The sequence below is a fragment of the Lontra canadensis genome, unplaced genomic scaffold, assembly GCF_010015895.1.
Source record: "Lontra canadensis isolate GAN:19392208 unplaced genomic scaffold, GSC_riverotter_1.0 scaffold46, whole genome shotgun sequence".
NCBI lineage: Eukaryota > Metazoa > Chordata > Mammalia > Carnivora > Mustelidae > Lontra > Lontra canadensis.
The window spans coordinates 447,463-460,529 of NW_022631040.1; the positions used below are offsets into that span (position 1 = coordinate 447,463).

Sequence of the window (13,067 nt, forward strand, 5' to 3'; positions counted from 1 at the left end):
ACGTGAAATCAACCTATATTTTATTGCTACTAATATTACTTTGGAGTGATAGTATTCTACTGAAATTCATTAACATTAAAAAAAAAAACAAACCTCCCATCTGTCTTTGCTGATGTAAACTATGAAATGAATTCTTTCTCTATGGAAGTGTTTATGGTGAGGGAAAGAGGAAACGAGAGGATCAACTTCCTATGATTAGAGATGACACTGGATTGGCTATAAATTAATCATTATTGAATCTGGGTGGGTGTTTGGAATATGGAGGTCACTGTGTTCTCTTACCCTAGTGTTTGAATTTTCATTAAAAAGCTAAAAACACCTTTGAATGAATTAAAACACAAACAGTCCCATGTATTCATACATTCACATTATAGTTCTCCTTGAAAAGGAAGGCTTAGAAAACAGTTAAAAGGAAGTGTTGCCATTTAGATTATCCTTTTTCATGAATATTGACGTTTTTCTTAGGCAGCCATCTGGTGGCCAAATGCTGTAAAGCAACTATGCTGAATGAAAATTCAGGCAGTGGCTTTGCAAATAGGATAGTGTGGAGAATTCATGACAGATGTAGCGTTGTAAGAATAAATTGGTAGCCGGATTAAAAAAGGGGAAAAAGGAGTAAAAATTAATATTAAATGGATATAAAAATAAATAATCTAAACTTAAAACCTGAAAAACAAAATGTTTACATGGTTCTGAAATGCCATCCCAATTTTATGTATTTTCTATAGATTTAAATTCATATTTATCATAATTACTAAAATCACTTGTCAAGGTTATACATAAACTACAACAGCCAATATTTTGAGTATGAAATTAACTGAAACATGGGGGTATAGGTAGCTCTTAGTTATTTAGCACAGGTATGCATAATAAATTTTTTTGTCAAGTTTCAACTTCATTGACTTATTACTGATGAAATATTCATTTTTCCCATCATAACTATCTGTATATCTTTTAACAATCAAGCTTATCTTCTATCACCTTATCTTTCCCTTTTTTAATATAGATAATTATAGTGAAGAGATTATTTTTTATTGGGGGAAAAGACCCTAAGAGCTCAAATAGAAAATGATTCAAAATTATAGTAAGGTGGGTTGAAGGTATATGACTTGGACATCATTTTTATGACCCATAAGGGGCCATATTACATTAATTTTCCATCTACTTCTTTCTTTTTTTTATAAGTTTTTTAATAGATACAAGAACAATTATGAATTTCATAATTTCTTTTAACAAGTTAAAAGAAACATCAAAATAAGGTCAAACTTATTTTTATCAAACTTGATCATCATATTGATTCGAAATTATGGCCCTGACCCTTCTAATCACGGGAAATTTATTTGGAATTCTGTTTCCAAAGTTTTAGCCATAAAATCTCTGCCACAGAAAATTGTTCCTGATTGAAGCAAAATATTATTTTCTGGAGATCTTGGACTCAGAACTTTGGTAATACTTTCTCACTTGATGTGGCTAGTTCAACCAATCACACACTTGGAAAAAGATCCTCAGGCAACTGACCTGTAATTTAAGAATCTAGAAGGAACTACTGTTCTTTAAGTTCTCCACTTCCTATTTTAAATCAGAAGATGTGGGCATCATTTAGCCCAATTCTTCTCCGTCCTCAATCAACTTCGTACCTAGAACATTCTTAAACTCCTTCAAGTTCAGTCTCCTTTATCTGATTCAGTTGTATTTCTCTAGTTTGTATGAAGCAGAGGCAGGGGGAGAGTGGTTCTTTAGGTCAGCTTTAATGGCAACATTTCCTTTTAATTCAGTGGGAGAATGCTAGTATTTATCAGTGGTAGAGGAAAAGACTATTATAATTCATGGGAATTTGTATCCTGGTTTAGCAGGCATTTCACATAATCAAAAAGTTCAGGTCATTAAATCACTGGCTCAAAACCTTTAGGCTTCCTGAATGGTAAGTTTGAATACAACTGATGTTTATATATTTTTCGTGCTCATGGCTGTGCAGAACCAATCTTTAACACATAGCTTTACACAAAGAAATAATACACATTTAAAAATAAACACTGCACAGTTTACTACTTCTTTGTTGGGCTAAGCCATCTAAATTAATATAAGTATTCACTTCTACTCTTATCAAAAGTACCATAGGGATTATAAAGAATATATAAATGTCCTGCCTTTGAAATAGTGTGCTAATCATAAAAACACAGTTCTAACGTGCTTTATCTATTTGATTGCAAAATGGGTGTTTTTCATGTTTTAGTTATATAATTGATAAATATTATTAAATAAAATTCCTTAACACATAATGCTTTGAAATGGTTGGGATCTAATGAAACAGAGAGAGCTCAAAGATATGAATATTTCATGTCAGCGCAGAATACTATATTTTAATTCCCATCAACTTGTATCTACCAGGGCAAATTGTGTGAAAGCCATCTCTAAGGGCAGCCTATACAAGTGTAGTGGATAAGCAAGTCCTGTTCGTAGTATGGTGGTTTACTGAAAGTCCGTTCTTCTCTGTTGATTTTTATCAAAGCCTAGATGATTTACTCAGGTGTGGAGTGACTTTTGCTGCCAACATGGTGGTTGTGGACAAAGAGAGTACCATGAGTGCAGAGGAAGACTACATGGCCGACGCCAAAACAATTGTAAATGTGCAGACCCTTTTCAGGTAAATATCTCAATAACTCAGCCCTGTGGCCTATTTACTGCTAATATTGGTGAAATATTTGACTCTGACTCTGTATATAAAGAATGAACATGAGGTACTTACACTGAGGTTATGTTCATTCATTTGATCCTGAAGCAAATGCTTATTTAGTCTCCAATGTAGGACTGGCACCGTATGGTTAATTTCTAACTCAGGATCATTCTTTTCAAAGCAGATAGAATAACAAATCTGTTTTCTGGTGTAGTTTAACAGTAACAAATTCTAAATCCTGTGCAGTTGCAGTCAAGATTTATCACAGATGAAGTGGGATCTAATTTTGATTTTATGCCTGGCAGTGGCCAAAAGTATGCATTTACAATCTGGATTACTAAATGAAATATTGTAAGGCTGTGAAAAGGTAATTTACCCATGTTAAGAGCCAAGTCATAACCTTATCCTCACTATTTTCCTGTTTTTCATTAATAAATTTACCCAGATAGGAATTTCCATTATGATTATCTTTGGGAAAGGAAGAAAACTAGAGAAAAGTTCATGCTATAAGCAAAGTCAAAATTACTTGTAAATGAAGACATCTTTGTCACTTGAAATGGTTCTTTCTGAAATCATTTTAAAATGTAAATATCTAAAAGATCATTAATTTAGCTTTGTGAGCTTCGTGGAATTCTAAAGGAACTATCTGAGGTACCAGATTATGGAAGTAAATAAAACAGTCTGAACTCCATCATATCTCTTGTTTCACATTAACACCTTCATCTTGTAGCAAAGCCTGTAGTGAGGGTAGTTTCCAATTTGTTTTTTGAGTTCAGAATTCAGAAGAGAAAGCTAGATGTGAGTCCCACTTAAGTTGACTATTTATTATATGCTCTTAGGCAAATTACTTCCCATCTCTAAACCTCAATGTCTTAATCACAAGGTTGTTTCGGATTTAAAAATATATACTGCTATAGGGGCACCTGGGTGGCTCAGTGAGTTAAGCCGCTGCCTTCGGCTCAGGTCATGATCTCACGGTCCTGGGATCGAGTCTTGCATCGGGCTCTCTGCTCAGCAGGGAGCCTGCTTCCCCTCTCTCTCTCTCTGCCTGTCTCTCTGTCTACTTGTGATCTCTCTCTGTCAAATAAATAAATAACATCTTTAAAATATATATATATATATATATATATATACTGCTATAGAACATGGTTGGTAGTTTTCAGTTACTCTATGAATGTTGGTGACTGTAATTATTAGCACTATCATGATCACTTTCATGTGACAGAGTAGAAAAGCCACAGACTTTGGAACAGTATAGCAACAAACTTCATCTGGCACTTCAATCCCTGAGGTTCCAGCAGATACATGTGACTTTAAGTATATTTCTTAACCTCATAGAAATTCAGTTTCTCATATCTATAAAAGGCATGTGGAAAATAATTAACCCTTCCTGCAGTGTTAATGTAAGGACCAGAAATTAGGTAAGTGATGAATCTGTCACAGCATCTGGAAAATTTACTCTGAACTTGCATAAAAAACTTTTGTTCCAAAAGGAGGAAAATGTACCCTCTAAAACTACTGTAATGTGGCAGTTCATTTAGAATATAGCTAACTAGTTATTGAGCTAAATGAAATAGTACATTTAAAGGTTGCATAGCACATGTTTAAAATATGACATATATGTAAGTAATTTTTTCCCCCCTCTGGAGAATGAAAAAAGAAATTACAAGTGGAAAATTAATTCAGAGAGGGATGAGATTTATAGCCAGTGAACAAAGTGAAATCGTACTTTTTGGTGGAAGCATGGCAAAAGTTAGTTACATTTTTAACAGAGGAGGATCCCCAGTCTGTTTGATGAAACATACCACTTTAATTTTCAGCTTATCAATGCTTTATTTCTATTATGCTTTATTTTTTGTTATGGTAAAGTTTCAATTGATTTGACTTGACTTTTATTATATAGTTTATGAATGAGTTATTTTGATTTCAAGATAATAATAAATAGATAATAAATCCCCATCTTACTGAAAGGTGCAAAGGCTCTAATCTTTTAAAACCAACTGACCAGAATAACTAAAAGCAGATACCTATGTTGTGGTATTATCATCATTTCACTAAGTACGTAACAATATTTTTCAGGAAAAAAAAAATCTGTTAAACTCTTTAATGGAGTAGTCCTTGAGCTGGTGGTCAGTGCATGCTAAACTAGGATAGTCTTGCATAATAAAGTACAAAAGTCAGACACCGATAGATCCCCGTGATGTATGGAATGTTGCTTATATAGACAAATGACCAAAATCATGCAGATTTGGCCATTTCATTTTATAGATGCAGTCAGTTACCACTTTTAAGGTCACTTTCCCACATTCCTTGATGATTTGGGTTCCTGATTCACTGTGACTCTTGAAAACCCTGTTTCTACCATCATTCTTGATGATTTTAACAATTCCATGTAGATGATCCTTTCAATGTCTTACCTTAGCCACCTGTTCTCCTGGTTATAGCCTTTCCCTTGAAGTACCAGTAACATTCCCCTCCATCCTCTCAATTTCATTTAGGTCTGGGAATACTACTGCTTATTTTCTGCTTCAATTCTTCTAATACCTCCAATTTTTAATAGTCCTGTGTCTCCACTGGAACATACTATCCACTGGATCAAATACCTTTTCACTGTCCTTAGTCACCTGAGAGCCTTTCTTCCCTCGTTACCAGATTAAGTTCCAGATCAATCATTATAATCACTCCTGTGCTGAAACCCTAAACAGATAATTACTGATTACCTACTGTGGACTAATACCGATCTCAACTCTCCTATTCTCCCTTCCTCCACTCCCAGTTTTCTTTCAGGTTCTCTGCCCACTACCTTGCACAAAATTCCTTAAAGACAGATGACCAGTTCCAGAGGTAGAATCCAGATATCCTCATAAGTGTGCAACAGGCAACCAGAAATCTCATCCCAGTGGCTGGGTACCAAGCTATTTAGGATTAAAGCATAATACTCCATCTTCAAGGGAATGTTGAGTATAAGAGAGTGAATAGTGTTAAAATGATTAAAGAATGCAATTTAGGTGATACAAATGGACTTTATTTAACACTTCATGAAGTGGGCAGTCTCCATTCCTAAGGTCCAGAGAGGGTGGGCGGCAGGAAGCTCTTATAGGATAAAGAACAAGGAACAGGAAAAAGAAAAACAAAATGAGTAAGGAACAAGGAACAAAGAACTAAGTGTAGAGCCCAGGTTTGGCTTGGCATCTGGGGCTTGGCTGACTCGGTATATTGTGTTTCTGGTCAAGTAGAGCATTTATGGGTGTCAAATAACAAAACTAAAACAATTTAGTTGTTAAAGTAAGTATCAAGTAAAAGATTGATAGCCTTTATTCAAGGGAAAACAGCCTATGGATTGGGCAAGTACAGTGCCTCACAAGCAGTGGGACATTTTTCCGGAGAGATCCAGGGCAAGAGCGAGATTATAGAATGTTAGAAGGGCACCTTATAAATAGGGCATGGCGGGCTAGGAGGTCAGGCATTTCCTGGTCAGGCTAGTAGGTCCTGTTCTCTAGCATAAGCTGAGCTAGCTAAAGCTGATTTGGAGGATTGAGATTGGTGTGTATTAGGTTTCCTTAATAGGTATTCACTATAAGTACTTGGGACTTAAGTTTAGATTTGTGATGTGGGTGGGGCCTCTGAGGCAGCCTCCGAGTTGTGGGTCCTGATATGCAAATTAATTTTATCACAGAGACACACAAAAGTTAGAATCTATGTTTTAGTTTCCTGACATAGCAATCCAGCAGGAGAAGCTCCATCTTGGGCCTAGAAATTTATTTCAATAATAGTATCTCTAAAATATCTCACCCAGTCCTTCTATCTTCATGAATGTCATTAATTTCCTCAAAGGAGAACCAAATTCTAATCTGCTTGGCCTCTGTATGAATTTAGCAAACTAAGGTGACCTTATGCTGTTGCTCTACATGGGACGATGCTACATTTTGTTTTAGCATTTGTAAAGGACGGTGAAGCTCTTTGGGCACATGCCATTTCAACTTGATTATTTTGACATTCCATTTTGATGCGGGGGCATTTTGACTTTTGCTTTCTCAGCTTTTAAAATGACTTAAGGAATATGTTAGAAAAATCTTCAATCTGTGCTTGTATTAGAGCCCAGGAGACAAGAACGAGATGGAATTCAAGTATGAAATGAAAGTAATGAGGCTCTGGTTCACAAATTATTGGTATAACTGGTATCGCCTGTTTTGCCGGTCTGGGGTAAGGTTAAATTTGTTGTTATTCAGAAGCGCAGATTGATCACTTGAACCCCTGCCTTACTAGGACATACAGCTTCACTTGGCAAGCCTTTATTCCTTCCAGATTGTTCAAGGACCTTTCAGAGTTATTCAGTCCCAAAAGACCAAAGGCAAAAGTAGGAGAATCTCATTAATGCATTAGCAGTATAGTTGGGGGTAGGAGTGAGGTTTAAGAAGAGTTAGAGGAGAGCTAGGGGCATGAGAAGGACGCCTTTTCATCTGGAATTGCATTTATAACTTAAACATATTTTTGTAATTGAAAACGACTACACAGTCCAGTGTGTCTTTATACAGTGTGGCAATTATGGATTTGCTGGGTTGGCCCCTGTGTATTTCTTCCAGAGAACCCACTCAGGAAGTATTTTATTTTCCACATTCAGAGTCTAGAACTTGGCATACAAAGTTTTAAGACTCAAATACTATCAGGTATCACTCCTGAAGTTTGTGCAGTTTTCCAAATTGAAAGACCAGCAAGTCCTCACTTTAAAATTTAAATTTCTCTTCCTAAAGTTTTACCGAAGAAGTACCTGGTATGTTTGAACATATTGCCTGTTTTTACATTTTTATGAAGAAGTGTTAATCTTAGCTAAATTTAAACAACTATGCCAAAACGTGCAAAACGTGCCTTGAATTAAAAACAACTGCTTCAAAAATGGCTATGTCAGACTAAGTATCGAAATGCTCTACTTAGGGAATGTTTGGCGTGTCAATGGCATCTCTCATTATCCTCATTTAGCTGGGAAAAAAGCAGCAGTGAAGGCAGCTTACTGGCTCATCCTATCTTATATAGGAAAAAAAATTGGCTGATTCAAACCAAAGGCCTTAAGTCTGTGCATCCGGAAAAGAAAAGGCGAGAAAACTTTCTCTGGAAGTTGAGAAGCAGAGAATTTTCTAGAGAGCACACAAGATAGTTAAAACATTAGTTTAATACAGAATGGCTACGAATGTAAATAGTTACTAATGTTAAAAGATAAACTAAGGCATACTAACAATTGTTAAGAGTTTATATGAGTAAAAATCGGTTCAAATCTGGCAGCGCCAGATAGGAAGTAGTTAGAAACTCTCCAAGGACAGGAGTTAGGGACTCATCGAGAAGAGGCAGAAGCAAAGCAAGGAAATTATTTGGCCACAGCTTAAGTGGTTTTATTCGAGGAAGCCTAGCTGACTGTGTGGATGTCCTTTGGTTTTGATGTCTTAGCCTTGAGACATTTATAGGCTGAGGTGTTGGCTTGCTTACGCAGGCTGCTAAAGTGTTAGGACCCTCTCAGTCTAATGGTCTCTTCATTTAATTGATTTAGCATCGATTTATCTGCCTTGTAAAAGCCTAGGAGTGACTTAGTTCAGAAGTCCCTTGGGCTGATATTTTAATATGAAGATATTTTTGTGTTTGCTTTTCCCCCTAAAATTTAGCTGATTAGACTGCTAAGATAACTACTATTAGTGCTCTGTCAGTGGAAACATTCATTCAAGTCATGGATCTGTGATGTGTTTGGAAGGAGAAATTCCTGCATTAGCCCAGTACAGGTCAGGTGGACCTCTACAAACACCTACAGCTTGATTTATCCACGGGGTAATACTGAGCAAATAGTGAGTTTGGGGCCTCTGCAGGATGCTGTCTATGGCTGCTGTGGTGCTGAAGGCAGACAATGATCAGTCGTGATTAAGGCATCCTGGCTTTGGGTTGCTGATAATCTAAGCTGGGAACATGAAACAAGTCATTTAAAAATTGAACTGGAGAATGGTAAGTGTGGCAGCTACCGAAAAAAAAAAAAGAATGTTATATACATCCAGACTACAAGAATATATGATCTAGTCCAGTGGATCAAGGAACACCTCCCTGAGAAATTCATCTTTCACCTGCAAGTTAGACTAAGCCGGCGAAGAGAAAAGGCGAGCATGCCACATGGGGGCAGCATAGCCAAAGGCTCGAGGTCCTGGTTTACAGAGCTTCGTAGCAAGTTGATCTTCGTTACAGGAGTTAACAGGAAGGAAACCACTGAAAGATGGAGTTTTAAAATATTGTTTTAGTTACAATGTGAAAAGTGGTTTGCGGTGGGAGGGGGTATAGTAAGAGCAGGGAGAGCTGGTCATTTAAAAGATTTGCATCCCTAGGATGCTAAGAACATAAATGGCAAGCTAAAAAATAAAAAAGGGAATATTGTCTTCAGCTTGGCACAAGTAGTCATAGTCTCATTGAAGAAATAACATTCCTCTACACCTGGAAAGTGATATAACTGAAAATATTGGTAATGAATTTGTATAAATGCGAGAATGATTCCTTTATATAGTAAAAAAATATATTTTTTTATTCTTTTCATTAGTTTACATGGATAAATTTAAATATAGGACATATCTGATATTTATTATGGTCTCGTTTATTAGTAACTCGGACTCAGACCTAAAGTATTTAAAAGGCGTTTGTAAAAAAAATTCAAATTTCTTTTAGTGTTGACACTCAATTGTAGTCTAAAACTAGTGTTTCATATATCTAAGTTTGTGTACCTATATATAAAGTATACTCCCATTACTCAGAAACATCATGCCCAGCCATCCCAACAGATCGAAATTTATAGTGTAAAACAATAGCTGAGTACTTTTATTAAGATACTGTAAACATTTTCCAGGTTTATATGTCCTTGTGTTTGTTTTGCTTGAATATATAATTGCAGCTAGTCCCAGAGTTCTCCCAGTGGTCTGGGAAATAGAGTATATAGTGTGTTTTCCATCTCTGTATTGGTTAGTATAACAAGGCATGTCTGTCAAAAATACTTTTTGAATAAATTAATTCAGGCAGAGAACTATTCCATAGAGATTTTGTACATCTCCACAGTGATACTCACATCACTCAATCAGAACATAAAGTAATTGTAGAAAAGTTTTAAATAGAAAAAACAATATTGTTCTTCAACTATAATATTGCTTTAATGTGATCCTCATACCTAGGGAAGATAGACTTTTTATGTTATTTTATATCTAAGATATCTTATAATCAGAATGTGTTTTAGGCCATGTTAAGACCCAGAAATAGAATTATAGATGAGTATTTAAAAGATATATAATATAAACCAAATATAAACCAAATTTATAAATGTATTATAATTGAATGTGAATAATATTTTGTAGGTATAAAAGGCAATGCAATAAAACATTTCAATATTTAAGTCTTATTTAGTTATAGATATAGGTTATAGTTACAGATTTTCACTAGATGGCACACTTAGGTAATGCATTCACTTTCTCAGTCTAAACCGTGGTATAGGTTCATTTATATAGAACAGAAATGGTACATTATATATATATTTTTTGGTTCTATCTAATTTCCATTCTACAAGTCACTAAAGTACATTGACCAGGTCACCTAATCATATTACCACTCACTGTAACTCAGACCTCCAGTATATAGCTACATATATATATATTTCTATTTGATATAATGTGTTAAAAAGGGATTATATCATCCAAGTAATCATAAATGTATCCAAAGTTAGAATAATACTATCTATGGAAGATAAATGTATATTTCTCAGAGAAAATGAAAATTTCCCAAAAGATGAAATAGCTTTTCATTGGTTTGCAGCTAGATTTTTCTCACAAATTACTTTTCTGGCCTTTTCTCAACACTATTTTCTCAGCACTATTCTAGATGCTTCTCATGAGCTGTCCGTTTACTGGTGTCTTAATGCTACATAATCTGTGAGGACTCAGCCAGACATATTTATCACCCCTAGAAAAATATGTACCAAAATATATGTACAGCCTTATAATTTATAATTTTTTTAGTTTCCTATAGGTAGTAGAGCCTAATTTAAAGGCAAAATTTCACTTCATACTTGTTTTTATGTCCTAGAGACCAGAGCTGTCCGATCACAAATGCTTGATAATTACTTGTTAATGTAGGTGTTAAATATTGCCCTCAGTAAATAAAAATAACAATAATGAAGTTATGATGTGATAGTTATTATCATGTATGTATGTGTGCAGGGGTGTGTGTGTGTATGTTTTGGGGGGAAGGAGGTGTACAGGAAGAAAGCTAATGCTTTCTTTAGGATCCTTTTAGAAGAACACTATCAACTGAGCCTTGGCCTCAATTTGTTATAATGAAATGTTATTTCAGCTAAAATATTTTCTCTTCTCAGAAAGTCATTATATCAAGATTTGACATTTAAAATTGCATACTATGAGGATAGGGAACTTAGAAGATCAAAGAACTCATAAACAGCAAGCTCATCACATGACATCTTTGTCAATCAGTGTATTCATTTATAAATTTTAATTTTAACATTATCCACAAAGTCACCTTGTAACTTCTTAAATCAGCTTCATGAGTTTCTATTCTCTGCCACTTGATAATTGTAGAGAGAAATGTCTAATGAAAGCCAAATTACTAAATTTATTTTTCTTACATTGCTAAAGTGTTGGTTAAAATATTCTTTGGAAAACAGTGTTCCATGTTTCTTGCATTATATGGACAGTTTTTGTGGCAATGCCTTATGCCTAAGGCTAGGAAACACTTACTCATAAATATGTTGTTATACAAAAATGCCATATTGGATTGTTAGCGTAATGCAAATGTTCTTTGTGTATTTGTTTGTTTTTTTTAATGTAGGTTGTTTTCCAGTCTCAGTATTATCACAGAACTTACCCACCCGGCCAACATGAGATTCATGCAATTCAGAGCCAAAGACTGTTACTCTCTTGCTCTTTCAAAACTGGAAAAGGTAAGACTTCATATTAAGGAAGTTGCATTTAACTATTTTTCCTGAAAGAGCAACTCTGAAATTCCTATATATAGAAATGCTATGAGGTAGTAAAAATAAAATTACTGTTTTGTATTCTTATTTTGGAACTAAAATCTTAATTTACAATTTTTTAATGTGAATTGATGGATTTGAGCCACTTGTATCACAAGTGAACAGAATGGAAATATCTTATTCTCTCATCATCTATTATAAATTCAAAGCATGATCTACGAAAGAGTTAAATGCAACAAGAATGCATATACTCACTTATAATGCCCATTATATTGTTAATATCATGAGCGTTATATCAAGAAACCTGTGTTTATAGAGGGCATTTTAAAATTTATTTTAAAATAATCCTTAAGGCCTTAGAAAAGTTGTAGGCTTTGTTAAAGTTAGCTTCCCTAATGCCACCAACACAATCTGAGACAAAGCTGAGTTTATTGCTTCCTTAGATAAGGGAGACGGTCACCTCAGGAGAGCTTTAGCAATACATCAGAACCCGGGAAGCAAGGTCAAAGTTTCTTGAGTACAGGAAATCTTATTTAATGAGGGTCTTTGGAATGGGGGGTTGATTAGGTTTGGGAAGGGATCAGGGTAATGTGAATGGACAAAGTAGGATTGTAAAGTCATGGTATGTGGACAGAGAGGTGTGGTTTCCATTCTTAATGTCTAACCTGAATGTGGCTGTAAATGGATTTTGTATCAAGCATTTACTTGATACTAGTACACCGGAAGACTTTGATGTAAGAGAAAACAATGAGATTCAATCTTATTCATGTGAAAATGTGTTAAATCTATGCCATCTTTATTGTTTATGAAAACATAAGAGGTGCAGATAATGATGCCTTATATTTGTTAGTGTTTGGTTAGTTCAGTTTTTCATTTAATTTTGATTACCTGTTATGCCAAACACTGTCCGAATTCCTAGGAGACATATTGCTGAGTAAGGACATTATTGCAGTCTCGTTTGTTGATTTCCATCTTCAGTCAGAGCTGGTCACATCTGTTATATTAGTAGAGCCTTCCCACTGTTCCTTTATAGTCATAGTTAAGGTGTTTTTAGGCACTGCCTTCAGAAGAGGAAACTGAGTGTAAAACAGGTGAAATAATTTTTTCAAGATTATATAGCTCTCAAGTTAGTGCAGTAAGAGAATCTTTTTTTTTTTTTAAGATTTTATTTATTTGATAGCACAAGTAGACGAAGAGGCAGGCAGGGGGGAAGCAGGCTCCCCGCCGAGCAGAAAGCCCCATGTGGGGCTTGATCCCAGGACCCTGGGATCATGACCCAAGCCGAAGGCAGAGGCTTTAACCCACTGAGCCACCCAGGTGCCCCAGTGCAGTAAGAGAATCTTAAAGACATTAATGTTCAGGACAGAAAACTTCCTTATGCCACACTACTTAGGAGTGGAG

At 35.3% G+C, this 13,067-nt stretch overlaps 1 protein-coding gene across 5 annotated transcripts in view; it reads left to right on the plus strand.

The window, feature by feature from the left end:
- The window catches only part of KCNT2 (potassium sodium-activated channel subfamily T member 2), a 344,381-nt gene that overhangs the window by 267,988 nt on the left and 63,326 nt on the right, over positions 1 to 13,067 (plus strand). For all 5 annotated transcript variants that reach the window (XM_032872884.1, XM_032872885.1, XM_032872886.1 and 2 more), the window contains 2 exons: positions 2,510 to 2,644; positions 11,522 to 11,633. In XM_032872884.1, coding sequence (XP_032728775.1) covers positions 2,510 to 2,644; positions 11,522 to 11,633 — 247 coding nt within the window. The remainder of the gene's footprint in view (positions 1 to 2,509; positions 2,645 to 11,521; positions 11,634 to 13,067) is intronic.